Raw genomic sequence first — 20,992 nt, forward strand, 5'->3', positions numbered from 1 at the left:
CTTCATGAAGAGGGCTATTTCATTTCCTGTTTGTCATTTGGAAGTCAGATTATTTGTTGAAATAAAAGAATCCTGCTCCCCTGTGACAGTGGTTTTGTAGAGCATTCTCTATCACCTTAAAAGGTGATGAAGGAGTCCCGAAATTAAGAGGGCTAACAGTGAGCAGGACAGGTTGGTCAAAGGCGTGGAGAGTGATGATAGCTTCTGTGCTTTCTTAGAAACCCTCGTCTGCCTTGATTGGCAAGTGGGTGCAATGTCCCCCGGGAGGAAGTGTTTGAACAGCTGTGGGGCTTACCTGCTCGCTGGCAGCCCTCCAGGGTGGAGCTGGCTAAGCCAGAAGCAGAGCCCCGTGTGCGCACTCCTTGTTGCCTGCTGTATCAGACGCTCTCCTTTCCTCTCTAAGTCCCCTTTACCCAGTAGGGTTTTCCATTTTAAGAGGGGAGTGGAGTGACAACCAGGGTCAGTTAGGGTTGTGAGAAGCAGAAGTGTTGGAGTTAATCTGGCATCGCCTGTGACAGAAATCTTCATAAAATGTCACATAGAGTGCCTCGTCTTTTAAAAGAGTCTGTATGAGATTGAACGTATGAAATAGCTATTGTTCTGCAGTTTCATATGGTTCAACCTAATAGCTCACGTAATTTAGTCTTTCTATGACTGATAGTTTTGAAGATTGTCATTATAATTGCTGTTGACGGTTTGCTCTCACACTGTTTCCTTCCTGATGTCTTGACTGGTTTCATGCTGCTTTGGGTTGGTTTTGGGAGTGTGTGTGTGTGTGTGTGTGTGTGTGTGTGTGTGCGCGCGCGGTGTGTGTGTGTTCAAATACACGTAACGTAAAATGTACTGTCTTACCCATTTTACGGTGTACGATTCAGTGGCACTCAGTACACTCCCAGTGTTGTGCGACCATCACCTCTGTCTAGTTGCGGAACATCTTCATCACCACGAAAGGAAACTCCACTTAAGCAGCCACTCCCCATTCCTCCCTCCTCCCAGCCCTTGGCAACCACTCATCTATTTTTTTAACCCCTGTGGACTTGCTTATTCTGGATATTTCACATAAATGGCATAATACAGTACGTGTCCATTTGCATCTGGCCTCTTTCACTGAGGATAATGTTTTCGAGGCTCATCCACGTTGCAGCCTGTGTCAGAACTTCATATCTTTTCGTGGCTGAGTCGCATTTTATTGAAGGGATCGACCACATTTCATGTATCCGTTTGCTTCAGGTGTCTCAGCCTTTCTCCACTCAGACTGCCCCCACCCAACCCCGTCCCTCCTGAAGCCTCCACCCCCGCCTGCAGCCGCTGCGTCTCATCGCGCCTTCGCTCCTTCGGGTCTTCCGCTGGTTCTTCCGCTGGTCCTGGTCGGGAGAGCCTCCTCATTTCTACATCTCGCCACACCCTTCACGCTTGCAGCCCTATCTTCTCAGCTTATCTTTACTTCCAAACTTTTAAAGTTTGTTTTCTGCCTTATTTCTCACACCCCTTTCCTTCCCCGTCCCTTGCAGTCGGCTTCCTGCCGCCCCGGTGCACGCCGGCAAAGACTCTGGCTTCAGCGGTCGCTTCCCTGCGGCTGCACGCGCGTGGCTCCTTGCACGCTCTGTAGACGGTGCGCACCACCATCCACGTTCCGACGCGCCTCCCCTGGCTTCCTCCACACCTCACGTGTCTCCTGCATCTCCCGCCGCACCCCGTCCCTGGCCGTTTGCGTGTCTGCTTGTCCGTCTCTCCCCCTCCTCCCCCACTCGTGCACTGTCCCTCACCGCTGGAGGCCCGTGCCGCGTTGTCACCTCTCGTCTGCAGGTGGCCGCTTCTTTCCCCGGTCCGGGTCGCAGTCTCCTCGGCTCTCTGCGCGTGACCCTCGGAGCCGGATGTGTGGTCCACTCAGGCTCTCTCCCTGCACAGCTCGGAGACAGTGGGCCTCCTAGAGCAGGACATGCAGGTTTAACGAGTGAATGAGTGAACGGGTGATGAAATGACTATCTCATCTTTAGCCAGGCCCTCAGGTCCCGTTTTACAGCGTAAGATATGGAGACTGTGTGACTGTTCTTTCTGCTTTCTTCAGTCCACTTACTTCCAGTTTCATGGCTCTGTTGCAGAGCTGTGGTTGCCAAAAGTCAATCACCACGTGAGCAGGGCATTTGCTCTGTGTGTGGATGGTGGGCTGTACAGTGAATTCGGGCAGGGTCACGTGCTGTCAAGCTTAATGGAAACCGTGCAGAGCATTATTTCTTCTCATAGAGAATACTAAAAATAATCAGAATGATGTGAGTTCTTCTATAGAAACAGTCACCCCGGGGAGTCAGTTTTGAAATGTCTGATGTATCGTTCCCAGACCTCACAAGTATTCTCCTCTGTGAGGGTTGCAGATACACTGGACTATCACTATGGGAATAGTGCTGGGTTTTCCCCTGGTTATTTGCAAAATGAGGTCATAGTTGGCTTATGGAAACTGGACAGATATGAGATGACTCAGTAACTGTATTTCATCAACACCTCTTCCTAACAGAGGTTATAACAGATGCAGTATACAAAAAACTGGGGTTATCATCTAAATTGATCCATGAATCACTGCCTGCCTTTTAAATAAACCTGCATTCCCAGACCTGAATGTTTAGAAAGGAAACGCTGTTTTTAGCTTGTCATGTTTTATTTTGGAAAAGTAGTGTCATCGGCCATCAAATTTTAATCTGGAGTTGAGGTGGGGTGGCCTCCGGGCGAGTAGGGCCGAGTGAGGCTGGGTCGCAGAATCTCTCTCCCCGCTGCCACACCTAGTGAAATGAACACACTCTTCACCTGTTAAAAACACCTTCAGGAAAATCCAGCAAAGCCAATCAAGTTCATGCTGTAAACGTTGAAACTGACAACCAAGAGGAGAAACAAAATTGTGGTGTGACTCTGTTTGAAACTGTGTTCACAGTGGTAAGAGAAAGGAAAACAAATAGCAAAATCCCCAGAAATTTCCCTCTAATTCTCCCCATCCCCATGCCCAACCCAGTTTGGAGAAAATTAGACTGAAGAAGTGAGTAGGCAGTCAGGGGAAAATCTTTGAGGCCAGCGTTGCTTCTGCCACCCAGCACTCTACCAGAGCAGGAAAAACGGCTAGTTGTCATTTTCCATAGCCCGTCTAGCCGGCAGGGTGGCTTAAGTAAACAGGGTGGGAATGGGTGGGTTTTTACTCAAATGATGATAAGTTCACAGGTAGGTAGTCCCCATGGGTCCAGCCACTCAAGAATGTCCTCAGGGAACCCTGCCCCCTCCCCCAGCTCTGCTGCTGTCCTCAGCAGATAGTTTTCATCCTCTCAATCTCAGTGGCTCTTACACCCCCAGGCACTAAAAAACTTTCCAGGAGGAAGCAGGCGGAAGGACAAGTGGGGAAAGGCAGAGGGCTCCTCTTTACATGGTTTATCTTTTCACTTGGAGAGGACAATTCAGATCTCTGTAATAGTGTCACCTCCAACCACGAGTGAGGCTGGATTCCTCCAGGAAGGGAAGGAAACAGAGGAGGTGAGAGTAGATGTTGAAAGAGCCAACTTGTAATATCTGCCTGGAGCTGAAGCTGAGCACATGCTCCTTCAGGAATAGAGTTGCCTCTTTTCTGATGCAGTAAATGAGATGCAGGATACTAAAGGGAAAAGCTCAAGAGAGAGACCTCCAGCAGATCATATAGTCACCCGAACAGCACTCTCCCCACCCTTGCCCCGGGGCCCTCTGGCTGCAGAAATATATAGACTGCATTGCCCGATTTTTCAGTTGTAGCTTGGAGGTCTCAGACAAAGTAGGAGGGACATAAAGGAAAATTCATTTACATTACATGTGAGCAAATAGAAGGTCTAGGTAGAGCTGCCCAGGGTAAGATGAACAATTGACTCCATACTGTACCAAAAGAGGAAAGAAGAAAAGAACCTAGGAATCCAAAGAGAGATGAGGGATTCAGGCCATGAGAAAACATTACCCAGAGTAAAATATTGCTTTGTGTTATATAAAAGCTTAAGTGATGTAAATAAAACAACTGTCCAGAGAGAAGATGGTAAAATGACACAAGCTGAACAGAGAGAGGAAAGAGTTAAGGAAACAAATTGAAGACCAAAACCACACCATATCAGAACTGGTAAATACATCAGAAACAGACAGGGACCTAATGAACGTTTCTGGAAATATACAGAGAATTCTTCAGGTCCCCAGGCAGAAAAAGCAGATTCCTTATAAAAAGGAGAAAAAATAGCCCACTGCAGCCGCATTCAATGCCAGAAAAAACAAAAAACAAACATAGTGCACTGTTTCCAAAGTCCTAAGGGACAGAAAATATGATCAGGAACATCATATCCAAGCAATTATTATTCAGGTAAGAAGACAGGTGTTGCCAGACTTGAAAGAACTTAGAAGCTATAGCATCTATGAGTCCTTCTGGAAAGTAGCTACTTGCTGGTAAAATTTGGCCAAGCAGGACATGACTCAACATACAGGACTTACTAGCTCAGGAGAAGCCTGGCACAGGGACTGGAGGTGAGCACTAACTCCAGGTAAATAGACAGCTAAGCTAACAGTTTAGGGAATCACAGATGAGGAACAGAGTTGTGATTTTAACTTTTTATTTGGAAATCATTTCAAGCTTTGCAAAAAGTTGTAAAAATAAAACACAGAATGCTCATGTAGGCTAAGGATTTGTTTTTACCTAAACACAGTGCAGCTGTCAAATTCAGGAAGTTGAACACTGTTAGCTAATGTATGGGCCCTATTCCTGTTTAGGCAGTTGTCGGTGATATCCTTTGTATCAATAGTTTTTGTGGGGTTCTTTTCCCCCCAATTCAGGATCTAGTCCAGGATCACGGCGTCCCATTCATTGACTCAGGTCTCTTTAGTTGTCTTTGTCTGAAATGGTTCTTCTGCCTTTGTCTTTTATGACTTGACTTTTTTGAAAACAGGCCAGTTAATGTTGTATAAAATCCTTCATTTTGGGTTTGTCAGATGTTTCCTCATGATGGTATATAGGTTATTCATTTTTAGCAGGAAGACTATATAAAAGTGATGACCATTTCCTGCCCGGAGGCAGGTGATGTTCCTTTATCCCATTATTGGTGATGTCAATTTTGATCATTTAGTGAAGGTAAGCTTAAAGCATTTGCAAGACAAAAAGAAAAAAAAATCAAAGACAAAGGAGAAAAAAGAAAAATATACAGAGAGAATATGACTACCAAAATTTGAGGTGACAGAGTTGAAAGAACGTGGAAGTATGCGAGCCTTCTAATCTTTTATATCAGGGTGATGTTTGATATTATTTAAAATTAAAATTAGCTTATACCTAAGAAAATGATATTAACATCTATGTTTTAAAAAAATATATTCTACTTAAAAATTTTACAAAATAAATGTATAAGCCTAGTGGGAGTTCTTAGAAAGGAATATATCTTTGTGGTAAAGAACATTTTTCTGCCCTCAGCCATTTTCTTTTATTTACTTTGATTTTTCTTTCTCCTGTTAAATTCAAGTCAAATTAAATTTGCTTCTTTCTCCCCTCTCTGTCCTTCTCGCTCTGTGTACATGGAGAAGTGTGTCTGTGTGTGCGAGGCGAGACAGCTAACGTTCATTGTTTCTTCTCTGAAAGGGCTTTGTCCACAGAATTGACCAAATCCTCCTCTCCTCTCTCCCCGTTACCTTCGCCGCTTCCAAGAGCAGGAGTCTGTGTGGGAGGCGAGACTAGAAATCCGCAGACACAGGGGATGGGGATGTGTCTTGTGCTGTCAAGGTAGCGCCGCTATTTTGGACCTCAGAACACTTGCTCAGAGAAGAGGCTGAAGTCGCCCACACATGAACCACTTCCCTGGGGAAGTCGGCGAGAAAAGCAGCAGCTGAGCACCAGCTCGCTCAGACTGGCTGAGCAGAGAGTTCCTCCTGTGAGAACCCTGGTTCCTCAGTGTCACTGCCAACCCACACCCGAGGAGAGCAGCAGCTTACCGTCTCTCTGACCCAGTCGTTTATGAGACACGTAGTTACCGAGTGCCTACTGTGTGCCTGCCCGTGCTCCAGAAATGGAGGAGACAGCGGTGAACAAAACAGAAAACTGCCCATCCTCCCTCCGTCGAGTGGTCTGACTGTGTAATGGTTCCGAACTTCAGCACATCCTTCACTTCACACAAGCTAGTATTTTTCTTAAGTGATAGATTGAAAACAAATTACTCACCATGTTTATTGTATTATAAAACAGTTTTGTGGCTAGATCAGCTGTTTGAGATTTTCTGGTCCAGTGTTCCCCAAATCATGGTCACTTGTATACTGTCTTCACCGTAATGTTATCTTCTTAATATTTTTCTGTAAAATAACCCTCCCTTTTATTCAGCCTTTGATTACGAAAAGTTTCAAACACGCACAGAAGCAGAATGAGCAGAACAGTGAATCCCCATGTACCCCACTCCAAAGGCAGTCAACTCTTGGTCACTCTTGTTTCTTTCTTGCCTTTTTTTTTTGGCTGCGCAGCCTGTGGGATCTTAGTTCCCAGACCAGGGATGGAACCCGCACCCCCTGCTGTGGAAGTGAGGAGTCTTAACCACTGGGCCGCCAGGGAAGTCCCAGTCACTCTTGCTTCAATTCTACTCTCACTCATCCTCCACCCCATCATAGATTAATTTGAAGCAAATCCTAGAATACTGTCATTTTATCTGTAAATATCTTTGTACCCCTAAAAAATAAAATCCCCCCCATTTTTTTTTTTTTGGCCATGCTGCGTGGTTTGCGGGATCTTTGTTCCCAACAAGGGATTGAACCCGGGGCCCACGCAGTGAAAGCGCCTAGTCCTAACCACTGGACCACCAGGGAATTCCCTATTCCTTTTAAATTGTAATGTTATTTTATAGTGTTTATTTATTTTTACTTGTTGACAGTTTGCTTTATTTATTTATTTATGGCTGAGTTGGGTCTTTGTTTCTGTGCAAGGGCTTTCTCTAGTTGTGGCAAGCGGGGGCCACCCTTCATCGCCGTGCGCGGGCCTCTCACCATCACGGCCTCTCTTGTTGCGGAGCACAGGCTCCAGACGCGCAGGCTCAGGAGTTGTGGCTCACGGGCCCAGTTGCTCCGCAGCACGTGGGATCATCCCAGACCAGGGCTCGAACCCATGTCCCCTGCATTGGCAGGCAGATTCTCAACCACTGCGCCACCAGGGAAGCCCTGTAATGTTATTTTAAAATTAAAAATAATCATACATGTTTGTAACATGAAACAATACAAATACATACCATTTCAAAGTTATTACTCCTCCCATGGTTGTTTCATGGAGGTAACATTATAAATGGTTGGGTGTACCTTTCCATACTGCTCTTCTCTTCATGTGTGTAACAGCATGTACATATAGTTTGTTTTTTGCAAAAGCAATATTGTATACACTAAAACTCGCCTTTTCCCCCGAAGTTATATTTATTAAGCTATAATTTATGGGCCTCCCTGGTGGCGCAGTGGTTAAGAATCCGCCAGCCAATGCAGGGGACACGGGTTCGAGCCCTGGTTCGGGAAGATCCCACATGCCGCGGAGCAACTAAGCCTGTGCGCCACAACTACTGGGCCTGCACTCTAGAGCCCAGGAGCCACAACTACTGAGACCGCATGCCACAACTACTGAAGCCTGCGCGCCTAGAGCCTGTGCTCTGCAACAAGAGAAGCCACCACAATGAGAAGCCCGCACACTGCAGCGAAGAGTAGCCCCCACTCGCCACAACTAGAGAAAGCCTGCGCACAGCAACGAAGACCCAATGCTGCCAAAACATAAATAATAAATAAATTTATAAAAAAGAAAAAGGTATTTAAAAAAAGGTATAATTTACATAAAATTCACCTTTCATAGGTATATGGTTTGATGAGTTTTGACATATATATATATATATATATATAGTCGTATAATTTACCCCAAAATCAAGATTTCCTTCACCCCCAGAATTTCTCTCATGCTCCTTTCATAGTCAGTCACTTCCCAATCCCTGAAAACCATTTCTCTCTTTTATGGTGCTACAGTTTTGCCTTTTCTAGTGGGTAACATAAGTGGAATCAAAATAGTATGTAACAACAGAATATTAGCAAATTAAACCCAACAGTGTTTAAAAGGAGGAATGATAGATTTAAAACAAATTGCTAGCTTGTGGGAAGAAAAATACTAGTTTGTGTGAAGTGAAGGATGTGCTGACGTTCGGAACCGTTACACATACTCCTGCTTTTGTAGGCTCAGTCAGACCACTTGACTGAGGGAGGAGCAGCAGTTTTCTGTTTTGTTCACCACTGTCTCCTCCATTTCTGGAGCACAGTATATAATTCCATGACCAAGTAGGATTTATCCCAGAGATGCAAGGCTGGGTTCAGCACTTGAAAATCAAATAATGTAATCTATCACATCAATAGACTAAGGAAGAGAAGCCGCAAGATCACATCAGTAGACGCAGAAGAAGCATTTGAAAAAGCTAACACCCATTGTGATAAAATCTGTCCGCCAACTAGGAATAGAGGGGAACTCCATCAACCTCATAAATAATACCTACAAAAACTACTGCTGATGTCGCACTTAATGGTGAGAAACTCAAAGCTTTCTTTCTAAGATAAGAAACAAAGCAAGGATGTCCCCTCTCACCACTGCTTTTCAACATCGTACTGCTAGTCCTTGCCAGTGCAGTAAGAAAAGGAAATAAAAGGTATACATGTTGGGGAGGAAAAAGTAAAACTCTTTGTTCACGGATCACATGACGTAGAAAATCCAAAAGAATGACAGACTCCTGGAACTAGTAAGTGATTATGGCAAGGCTGCAGGATACAAGGTTCAGTGTACAAGAGTCAGTCACTTTCTTATGTCAGAGCAATGAACAAGTGGAATTTGAAATTGAAAACATAATACCATTTACGTAAGCAGCCCCCAAAATGAAATACTTAGGTAAAAATCTCACAAAGTATGTACAAGGTCCATCTGAGGAAAACTACAAAACTTTAATGAACAAAATCAAAGAGCTAAATAAATGGAGAGATATTCCATGTTCACAGATAGAAAGACTCAATATTGTCAAGATGTTGGTTCTTACCAACACGATCTGTAGATTTAACACAATCCCAATCAAAATCCCAGCAAGTTATTTTATGGATATCGACAAACTGATTCTAAAGTTTGTATGGAGAGGTAAAAAGACCCCAAATAACTCAGTATTAAAGAAGAGCGAAGTTGAAGGAGTGACACTACCCAACCTCCAGACTTAGTATAAAGCTGCGATAATCAAGTACAGCAAAAGGGTAGACAAGTGGATCAGTGGAACAGAATCAAGCTCTCAGAAATAGACCCACATAAATATAGACAGTTGATCTTTGACAAAGGAGGAAGGGCAATACAATGGAGCAAAGATCATCTTTTCAGCAACTGTTGCTGGAGCAAGTGGATACCCACATCCAAAAAGTGAATCTAGACACAGGTGTTATGCCCTTTATAAAAATTAAGTCAAGATGGATCATAGACCTAAATGTTAAGTGAATAACTATAAAACTCTTAGAAAATAACAGGGGAAAACCTAGATGGCCTTGAGCATGGAGGCGACTTTTTAGATACAACCCCAAAGACACGATCGTGAAGGAAAGAATTGATAAACTGAACTTCCTTAAAATTAAGAATTTCTACTCTGTGAAAAACAATGTGAAAAGAATGAGAAGACAAGCTGCTGACTCAGAGAAAATTTTTACAAAAGACACATGTAATGAAGGACGGTTAGCCAAAATATACAAAGAACTTGTAAGACTTAAGAATAAGAAAATGAAGAGCGCAATTGAAAAATGGACAAGGGACTTCCCTGGTGGCGCAGTGGTTGAGAGTCCACCTGCCGATGCAGGGGACGCAGGTTCGTGCCCCGGGCTGGGAAGATCCCACATGCCGCGGAGCGGCTGGGCCCGTGAGCCATGGCCGCTGAGCCTGCGCGTCCGGAGCCTGTGCTCCGCAACGGGAGAGGCCACAACAGTGAGAGGCCCGCGTACTGCAAAAAAAAAAAAAAAAAATGGACAAAAGACCTTAACGGACACCTCACCAAATAAGACATGTAGATGGCAAGTAAGCATATGAAAAGGTGCTCAGTATCGTATGTCATTAGGGAATTATAAATTAACAGTGAGATAATACTACACACCTATTAGAATGGCCAGAATCCAAAACTCTGGTAACACCAAATGCTGATGAAGACGTGGAGCAACAGAAATTTTCATTCCCGACTGGGAATGCAAAACGGTGCAGCTGCTTTGGAAGACAGCTCAGCAGTTTCTTACAACACTAAACATACTCTAACCATATGATCCAGTAATTGGGCTCCTTGGTATTTACCCAGATGAACTGAAAATCTACGTCCACACAAAATCCTGTGCATGGATGTTTACAGCAGATTTAATCACAATTGCCAAAAACTTGGAAGCAACCAAGATGTCCTTCAATAGGTGAGTGGATAAGTAAACTGAAGTACATCCAGATGATGGAATATTACTCAGCACCAAAATGAAATGACCTATCAAGCCATGAAAATAGGTGGAGGAACTTTAAATGCATATTACAAAGTGAAAGAAGCCAATTTGTAAAAGCAACATACTGTATGGTTCCAAAGATATGGCATTCTGGAAAAGACAGAACTATGGGGACAAAAATATAGTGGTTGTGAGGGGCAAAAGGGGGAGGGAGTGATGAATAGGCAGAGTACCAAGGGTCTTTAGGGCAGTGAAACTATTCTGTACAATACTACAATGGTGGATACATGTCTTTATCCATTTGTCAAAACTTGTAGGATATACAACACCAAGAGTGAACCTAATGTAAACTATGGAAATTTGGGTGGTAATGATGTGTCACTGATTGTAACAGATGCACCGCTGTCCTGTGGGATTTTGATAGTGGAGAAGGTTGTACATGTGTGGGGACACGGAGTTATGGGAAATCTCAGTACCTTTTGTTCGATTTTGCTGTGAACCTGAAACTTCTTTCAAAAAATAAAGTGTATTGATTGAAAAAAATAGTATGTAACCTTATGCATAATAACATTAAATGTAAGTGAATTAAACACTGATTAAAAGGCAGACCTCGGCAGAATTAATTTTTAAAAAGCATCATCGGGGCTTCCCTGGTGGCACAGTGGTTGACAGTCCGCCTGCCAATGCAGGGGACACGGGTTCGTGCCCCGGTCTGGGATGATCCCACATGCCGTGGAGAGGCTAGGCCTGTGAGCCATGGCCACTGAGCCTGCGTGTCCGGAGCCTGCGCTCCGCAACGGGAGAGACCACAACAGTGAGAGGCCCGCGTACCACAAAAAAAAAAAAAAAAAAAAAAAATTGTTTCTAGAAACAGAGGAAGAAATTTTATAATGGCAAAAAGATCAATCCCTCAAGAAAATACAACAATTAAAAATATATACGCAACTAATGGCAGAGCCCTAAAATACAGAAAGCAAAAACTGACAGAATTAAAGGATGAAATAGATAATTCAGCAATAATAGTTGGAGATTTCAGTATTCTGTTTGAGTAATGGATAGAACAGCTAGACAGAAGATCCACAAGGAAGTAGAAGACTTGAACATCAGCTAAGCCTAACAGTCTTCTTTATATCACTCCATTCAACAATAGTAGAAGACACATTCTCCTCAAGTGCACGTGGAACGTTCTCCAGGGTAGACCATATGCTAGGCCATAAAACAAGTCTCATCATATCCTGCAAAGTATGTTCTCTGACCACAATGAAATGAAACTAGAAGTGATAACCCAAGTATCTCAGGTGTAATTTTAATTTGCGTTTCCTTGATGGCTAATGATTTTGAGCTGCTTCTTTGGTCAAGGGTCTGTTCAGATCTTTTGCCCATTTTAAGGTTTGGTTTGTAGTCTGTGTATTATTAAGTTGTAAGAGCTCTTAATATGTTCTGGATACAAGTCCTTGATCAGATTGAGTTTTGCAAGTGTTTTCTCTCAGTCTGTATTCTCATTACACTTTCTTAACAGTGTCTTTTGAAGAGCAGAAGTTTCAAATTTTGGTCAAGTCCACTGACAGGGCTTAGAAGTAATAACACTCCAATATCAATGAGCATACCTAACTACCTAGATTTTGGTTTCTAAATACTCTTCCCTACTAAAAGGTCCTTAGAGAAATGGCTGATTCCAGGGCTGAGACAGAAAGACTACAAGATGAGCCTGGAATATCTAGTGTACCAAAAAGCAAGGAAGTGCTTAAAGAACTGGGGATTAGTCAGAAACCTATCAGAACCATGTTGGAGGGGCTTCCACTGGCCAAATCTGAGATAATTTGAGCATCAAAAGAAATAATGAATGAAAAAAAAGAAATAATGATAGTAATGGATTATAGCCTATTGAATAAAATAAGAAACCATGATATATAAATATGCCAAGGAAACAGATATAAATAAGTAAATGAGGGAAAAATGAAAGCCCTTCCTGGGACTTCTCTGGTGGTACAGTAATTAAGAATCCGCCTGCCAGTGCAGAGAACACGGTTCAATCCCTGGTCTGGGAAGGTCCCACATGCCGCGGAGCAGCTAAGCCAATGCGCCACAACTACTGAGGCTGCGCTCTAGAGCCCGCGAGCCACAACTACTGAAGCTCATGCGCCTAGAGCCCGTGCTCCACAACAAGAGAAGCCACTGCAATGAGAAGCCCACGCACCACAACGAAGAGTAGCCTCTGCTCGCCGCAACTAGAGAAAGCCCGTGGGCAGCAACGAATACCCGACACAGCCATAAATAGATAGATAGACAGAAAGATAGATAGGCATGCCTTTCTAAAAAAAAAAAAAAAGGAAAGCTCTTCCTTATGGTGAAATGCCAACTGGTAAGAACGTGAAATGATGGAATTAGAAAATCACTATTTGGTATCCGTCATGGTAATTATTTCGGCAAGAGTCATCAGTTGGTGCTAAAACCAGTGGGTGAAATTTTGTTAAGGAACAGAATGTTTACATAGTTTCAGGGTATCTCTCCACAAAATAGTAGTATTTTTACAGTGGAGAAACATGGAAGATGCTTCTTTAGCCAAGTGATTGAAGTTACCCTCACCGAAAATCGACATTGTGTGCCTCTTAATATCACATACTGAGAAGGACATGGGATCACTTCTGTGGTGTTTCTGCCAAAAAGTGCATAGTCTGACTCTACTTATGTGGGAATATCAGGTGAATCCAAATTGATGGACATTCTACTCACCTCTGTGCTCTTCAAAAATGTCAAGGTCAAAAAAAACTATCAAGGTCAGGGGATTCCCTGGCGGTCCAGTGGTTAGGGCTCCAAGCTCTCATTGCTGAAGGCCCGTGTTTAATCCCTGGTCAGGGAACTAAAATCCCACAAGCTGCAGCCAAAAAAAAAAAAAAAAAAAAAAGTCAAGGTCACAAAAGACAAGGAAAGAATGAGGAACTAGACAGGCTAAAGAAATTTGATTACTAAATGAAGCTTGTTATCCTGGATTGGATCCTGGAACAGAAGCAGAAAAAAACATTATTTCCTATGAAGAATCAGTACAATAAGTATCCTAAACTTCTGTTCTGTGGAAATTCAGGAACAAGAAATTCAGCCTCCAAGAAATGGGGAGAATCTCTGCATACTTGTTCTTTGCAGTGTTGAATGATTTTCCAGGTGTTTATTAATTATTTGTATTTTCCCTGTTGTGAATCATCTACCATGTCATTTATCCATTTATATCTTTTTCTTTTTTTTGCGGTACACGGGCCTCTCACTGTTGTGGCCTCTCCCATTGCGGAGCACAGGCTCCGGACGCGCAGGCTCAGCGGCCATGGCTCACGGGCCCAGCCGCTCCATGGCATGTGGGATCTTCCGGGACTGGGGCACGAACCCACGTTCCCTGCATCGGCAGGCGGACGCTCAACCGCTGCGCCACCAGGGAAGCCCCGTTTATATCTTCATTGTAGTCATTTCCCAGTCTTGTTTGTTTATTTCTTTTTTAATTTTTTTTAACTATAAAAGTTAAACAGCTTCCTTGTTTAAAAAATAAATATAAACCATATAAAAGGGTACAAAAGAAAAAAATGAGAGCCCCTCTCATCTCCACATCCCACTCTCCACATGTTCTCCCTCTTGTTTCATTCCTTTAAAGTTTGCCTCCCACTGTTTTTCCTTCCTTTTACTCTTTACAAATTTCTAAATATATCTGTGAATTACTCATGCAGCAAAAGCATTTATCTTAATGGACTAGGAAAGGAGAGAGTCTACAGTGGAAAAAAACTGTGTTAACCTCTATAGATTTCTTGATAAACTTATGTTCAAAACATACATGTTTATATTTAAGATCTTTTAAAGTATAAAAGACCTTTATAGCAAAGCATGTACATAACTGACACATAATCCAAAATAAGACCACGACTACTTATCGTGAATTAGTGACTTAAATTCTGAGCCACTCCCAAATGGTTGGAAACCATTACATAGTCTTTGGTGTTATCCTTTGATTGAAAAAAAAACATGTAAGAGCTTTTGTCACCTCTTTGTTCTATTAACAGTGTGAGTTAAAATTGGTACTGTATTTGGCTAAACTGTATGTGGTACAGATTGTGGGTAGAGGTGAATCTTTTCTCACAAGATTGACTAGCTGAATCTCTTGTTTTTTATCCTTAATAGAATAACAGAATTTTAGAACTAAAGGGCCACTGGAAATTCTTCTGTAACTTTCTTATTTTATAGGTGAGAAAGAAATGCCTGGATATAGTAGGCATAAGATAAGGCCCGTGTAGAATAAATTACCTGTTCCTAGCCCTACACAAGTTAGTGACCTTTGACTTCTTTAGTTTCAGTAAAGGAACCAGAATGTTAATAGTGAAGTTTTCACTCATTCATCTAACAAATGAAGGAAACATTTATTGAATGTCTAAGATATGGCATGTAGATGGTATTGTTTAATATTTTAACTCTCAGGTCCCTGATGTACACTTGGTCCTTTTTCACTGCCTCTGAGGAAAGCCCGTTGCTTTAGCAGTCCTGGAGCATGGGAATGTGACCTGGGGGATGAGAAACTGGCCTATCTGTTATGAACTGACCTTTTTTGTGTGTGTGTGTTTTTTTCCCAGCTGGAAGAAGAGAGATCTGTGCTCAATAATCAGTTGTTAGAAATGAAAAAGAGGTAGGCTTTCTTTTTGTATATATTGTTTTGTGTGTGTGTGTGTGTGTGTGTGTGTGTTTAATAAGGAAAATGTTAGAACATGCTGTGTACAGTGACTTGTAGAAAACATACGACCTTATATTCAGAAAATTGCATCATGACAGTTTGGTACTCATAACTGACAAATTTGTAAGAGTTTCAGTATGAATTACTAAAAGAATAGTTCGATTTTTAAGCCATGTTCAGTTGCATTTGTCCAGAAGTGTTCTAAATTAGATTGTCTCATATTATACTGCTTACCTCCTAGTTTCAGTAACTAAAGTACTATAATTTTACCTAGAGTAATCTGCAAATAAATTCAGTTATATAAAAATTTCATTTTTTCAGTAATAATGGGAAACATTTTAAATGTTTCTACTTACTTTCTTAAAAAGAGCTTTGTTACTTGTTATTCTTTGATGATAATCGAATGCTGTTCACATGGAAGCCTCCAGTACTTTAGAGTAAGGATAAACAGGCCCCCAGGAGTAATCATGTAGAAGCCTGATGCTTATGCTTTCTGATGGTCTCTGTCTGCTTTTTTTAAATGTGTAGTTTGTGTCTAGAGAAATTCTCTGCTTTACTCTGCATGCCAAGTAGGCATAGTGTATACTGTTGCTAAGAACCACAGCCTGTACAGTGGTTTGCTGTAGAGTACATCACAACAGTGACAGGCGTTTTTGTCTTATTAATTACAAAAAGAAAAATAAACCTTTAGGAATAGTATAATCAAGAATTCTTCTACACCTCAATTAAAAAATAATAAGAAAATAAAATAGAAAAAAAAAAAGAATTCCTTCATGGTCTTGCAGAGCATTTTATTCTTACTTGTCAGAGCAGAGGAAGTCTCCCTTACTGACCACTGACGCATGCGTTTATGCTGACATTTGTCCCTCCTGCCAGTATGGCGGCTGCTTCAGAGTCAAGGGCTTTATTTAGCCCACAAAGATATTTGGGTTCCATAAGCTACCTTCTAAAGGAAATTAGGCCTCAGTTCAGGGGTGCCTTCCTCCTTTCTTTTTTTAAGACATCCTTAGACTCATTGTTCTTTAAAGTTTCACGTCAGAATGCATGTGTGTTTCATGACTGCCACACCCCCGGTCCAGCCAGGTGTTCGCCCAGTGCCTATGAGCTGTGGTGACTGGCCTGCCATGCCTTAACCTGGGGCCCAGGTACAAGCACAGCTCCACCCGTGGGGGCCTTGGGATATTTAATTTTCCATGAATAAGGCTTTGTTTCTTTAAAAAGAACCCCATGTATGCAGTTGTCAAGGGTGTGTGAACAAATTGATAGCACTTATTCCTGAGGCATTCTGACAAGGGAATGAATAGAAACAGGCTGGTGTGAGTACTGATGTAATCCCTTTGCATTTATGTAGCCCTTGTAATTCACAAATTTCTCATATCTCAAAACAAACCACTGAAATATATGGTGGGGCTTGCATTGAAAAATGATGAAACTAAAACCCCCAAAGTTAGGCAACTTGGCCCAGAACTCAGATGCAGGCACAAGACCCAGGACTTCAGATTTTTACAAGGGGTCTTTTCTCATTGTACATGTATTTATTTTTACTTTTTAATCTCTTTTAAAAATAAAGATGCTAATGCTTTGTTAGTCCTTTTCATGTGACTTTGACTAAATTACATGCCTCTCAAAATGTGGTTAGACGTGTGACTTTTTTCACGGCTTAAAAAGATAGAACAAATTTGGGTACTTGTCCATTCCTCTCTTCTTATTTCACCCTGCTCCCATTTTAGGTCCTGGATAATTACTCTTAATCAATAAACGCAGATAAAGATGATAATTTTTCTGGGAGTGAAAAATGTTAAAACTTAGTTTCTTATATTTAGAACTGTTTTTTAATCAAACTGTTAATTAATCCTCATGGAAAGTTATGTCTCTTTCAGAACTCTGAATGCAGATATATTTTAGCTAATATTTTGGGGGCCTTAAATGCCTTCTGAAGGTCAGTTTGGTAAAGGCTTCGTATGTGGGTCTATATGTGTAATAGTTAAGTAGCTGTAGCATAGAGTACTAAGAAGAATTGGATACTTTCTTAATTTAAGAATCTGGGAAGTCCTTAAATCATGAAGATATTTGAAATGTAGTGGTTCACGCAAGAACCGAGATCTTAGCCAACAGTTTAATTTAGAGGTGAGAACTGAACATACACAGTCAATATAGTATGTGATTGCTTCATTCAAACTCTGTTGTTCACTATTTTGAAGTGCAGTACTTAGTCCTGACGTAGGGTGAAACTACTTATCGTTAAGAAATTAGTATCACCCTTTTGTACTTGCTCTGTCTTTTTGCTATCTAGCATCGAATGGCAAGCAACACGTAGTATAAGTTTTTCTCTTAGCTTACAAGTGTAATCATTTCTTTGGGAAAGTGGTCTCCAAGTTAGGCAAACCTCTTTCAGAACAGGTTCCAACACGTCTGGTAGATAAAGCAGAGCCAACCTTGACCGCTCTAATTGATGGAAGCAGAGAAGTGTGTCCCTCTGGCCAGAGAGCCTACAGCAGATTTGGGAACCTGTTTGGCTCCCCTCCCTTCTCTAGGCTTTTTGATGTCCTAGAAGGAACTCCAGAGCCATCATCTTAGCTGTGGACTTGTAGAGTCAGGATTAATTCTCTGTGTGTCAAGGCAAGATTCCTGTCAGGAAGGAAAGCTGGCCGACGGTCCCCGTCCACCAGTTCTGAAGAGGTCACTGCCACTCCAGCTCATTCAGCTCACTGTGGGTTGCTAACTGTCTGACTGTCTCCAAGCTTGCGCTACTGATCAATGCTCATTTCACCCCTCTCTTTTCCCTTTCCTACTCTTGCTTCCTTTGCTATATCTGTGTGTCTTTAATGGTAAGACTAAAGAAAGTCTATCCACGTTATAATAAATAAATTTCATATATTCTTAGTAAACAAAATTGTTGTATATATTTTTTGGCTGCCTTTGTCCCTCTGTGTCTTGCTTTTGTTTTGTAAAATATTCTCAGCAGTATATACATACACACACATGCACACATATCTTTTTTATATCTGTATACAGCACAGAACTTCAGTGCAAATTGAGTTCTCCTTACAGCATTTGCAGTTCTCTTCATGTTCCTAATATTTGGTTCTTGTTATCTTGCATTTTTAAAGCTTGCCCAGTAACACTTTAAGGTATTTGCTTCATTACTGGAATTTCTCTCTTATGTAAGTAGTAAGGAAAGAATCTGGGTAATATGTTCCCTTGGGGGAAAGATTTCTGGCCCCTATAACCCTTCTTTTATGTTATGTTTATCTTCCCTTCTTGATACTTTTAGTAACGCCAAGTCACTGGGGCCAGCATGGCTTTAAAGTAACACAGGCCTTTACTGTCAATGCGATGTGTGACTCAGGTGTCAGTAATGCTGGCACAAATAGTTTAATTTAGCCCCTCTTGGTTTGCACGGTGGGATTTGGGCTTAAAAATCACCTAAGATGCTAACATTAAAGACCTGTCACAAAGATGAGCTGCCAAGGTCTATTTGTCCCTTCATTTGGTGTACAAATCACAAGTCAGATACCTTTTTTAACCACGCATCTTTTGACAACTTTTGTATGAGAAACATCTGCTTGTCATCTTCTTAGAAAGCAGTCTCACTTAGAGGGTGGACGTGTGTGGCGATAAGCAAAGATATCTGCTCCTTTTTCCATCTGCCGGCTGATGCCAGCCTCATCCCTCCCTAACACAAAGAACCTGTGAGAGCTTGACTAACTAGAGTCCTGATTACAGAAGAATCTAAATCCGTTAACCCCCCAATCCTGGTATTTCTCAGTAAAAGCATTTAAAATCACATCTTTCAAATTTGAGTTGGATTTACAAGTGAATCTCTTGAAATGGTTTTTATAATAGAGTGAACTACCAAATAAGTTTAATAGAGACTTAAAGAGCCCAAGAGTTATTGAATCTTTGGATAAAATCAGATATTTACTTCCCAGGTGGAAAAAATGCCTGTGTACATTCCTTTCACTTAAATCTCTGGGGTTTTGTTTGTTTGTTGTTGTTTTTACTTAAACAGGATCCTATTTCCTAGCGAGGTGTTATGCAGTTAGTAATTTAACAGCACCAAGTGTTCATATAATGCTTGGGTGTTGAATTCAAGACATTTTCTGTAAGTCTCAGATTCTTTTCTTACTACTTATTCTGGGGTGTAAGTGTAAGCCACACAATTTGATAAATACAACACTTATATTTTTCATCTTTGTGTAGAACAGAATTTCAGTTTACCATAAACCATGAGAATTCTGTAATTCGTGTGCCGGATATCTTGGGTCTCACTAACCAGACATACATTCTGCCATTTCTAACCTGGGCCTCAGTTTCCAATCCCTCCAGTTGGTTCGAAGACAAGCTGAACCACTACATGCTCTGCATTCACCCAGCTACTTCTAATAGAACCGGGAGTAATTCGGTTTGTTGTGGTTTAAGCCATGAACGCTCACTGATGATTATCTACATGGATGCACATGAGTAGGTTGTATGGCCTGAGGGCTGACCAGGAAATTTTTCTCCAGCTGTGTTTTCCCCAAATATTTTTGTGATACAAGGTCTTTTTTCCTCTTGTTTCACACTGCATGTCATTTTTTAAAAACTTATTTCAAAATCTGAGGTTTCCAGAAGAGCTGCAAAGGTCGTACCTGGAGGTCCCACATTCCCTTCACCCAGCTTCCCTTCATGGGCACATCTTACATCCCCTGGTCCTTTGATCCAAACTGAGAGAGTAACATTGGTCCAGTACTCTTAGCCAAACTCTAGACGTTGTTCAGATTTCCCCAGTTTTCCCATTCATGTCTTTTTTTCTCTCCCAGGATCCAGTCTAGGAGACCACAGTGCATTTAGTTGTCCCATCTTTGACAGCTCCTCAGTCTTTCCTTGGCTTTCGTTGACCTTGGCACGTTTGAATTTTCACCATAAAAATTTAAATACACTCACACATTTATAAACACATAGTAGCCTGCCCTCTGGGGTTGTCTCCATTGTGTCTTGCCCTCTTCCCCGTCTTCCCTTCATCTTTCCCTTTCTTTTCCCACTCCCCTGACTCCAAGATAAATGTTCTCGTCTCCTTGAAAGCCCGGTCCCCATCCCTGTGCTGGTAACCAAATGCTGGGTCGGCCTGAGAACATACATCCCGTGTGCTGACCTTCTCCCTCCAGATGCCCCTTGGCTTCCATTCTACACCTGGAAATCCATCTTCACATTTCCGTTCTAGCCTTTATGTCATTACCTTTGATTTCTATGAGCAACTTAATGTCTGTCCTCTTCAGAGTCTATGGACGAAAAGTAATAATCCTTCCGTTTGAATAGTGGTAACCTCTGCTACTGTTTTGGCCCAGAAGATCTCCAAAACACACTCTTGGAACTTGCTGAAAGTTACTGAAATTAGTGAGAACCAATCGATACTTCCAGCATAAAACTGCTCTGCATGACATCTGTATAATCGCTTCGCATGTGTGTATTTTAATTGTTGTTATTGCTTGGTAATGACTTATTCAAGAAGTAACAGAATTCATCTGGGGGGGTTAGATTTTTAAAGTAATTCTCTGGGGGTGCAACAGTCTTGTTTTTTAATTCTGCGTCTTCCAAAGTTATTAACTTGTTTCTTTAAATTCAAACGGATACAATGATATGCAGATTCTGGCATGTCTCTGCATAGGTAAACTTTTTCTCCCCTCACAGTAAGTAAAATTTCAAGTAACATTCTGCAAGCATAATAGCCTTAAGCCCCTGTAAAACTTCCCCGTGATACCTTATCCCTGTATATTAGCTAAAGTTAATTGCGCGTTTGTTCTAGGACAGTTGTACACTGACCGCTCTCTCGGTTGATTTCTGGAATTTTTA

At 41.8% G+C, this 20,992-nt stretch overlaps 1 protein-coding gene across 4 annotated transcripts in view; it reads left to right on the forward strand.

The window, feature by feature from the left end:
• CLIP1 (CAP-Gly domain containing linker protein 1) overlaps positions 1 to 20,992 on the forward strand; it is a 94,059-nt gene that overhangs the window by 67,346 nt on the left and 5,721 nt on the right. For all 4 annotated transcript variants that reach the window (XM_007448694.1, XM_007448693.1, XM_007448695.1 and 1 more), the window contains one exon: positions 15,063 to 15,115. In XM_007448694.1, coding sequence (XP_007448756.1) covers positions 15,063 to 15,115 — 53 coding nt within the window. The remainder of the gene's footprint in view (positions 1 to 15,062; positions 15,116 to 20,992) is intronic.

The sequence above is a fragment of the Lipotes vexillifer genome, unplaced genomic scaffold, assembly GCF_000442215.2.
Source record: "Lipotes vexillifer unplaced genomic scaffold, Lipotes_vexillifer_v1.1 scaffold21, whole genome shotgun sequence".
In the NCBI taxonomy this organism is placed as follows: domain Eukaryota; kingdom Metazoa; phylum Chordata; class Mammalia; order Artiodactyla; family Lipotidae; genus Lipotes; species Lipotes vexillifer.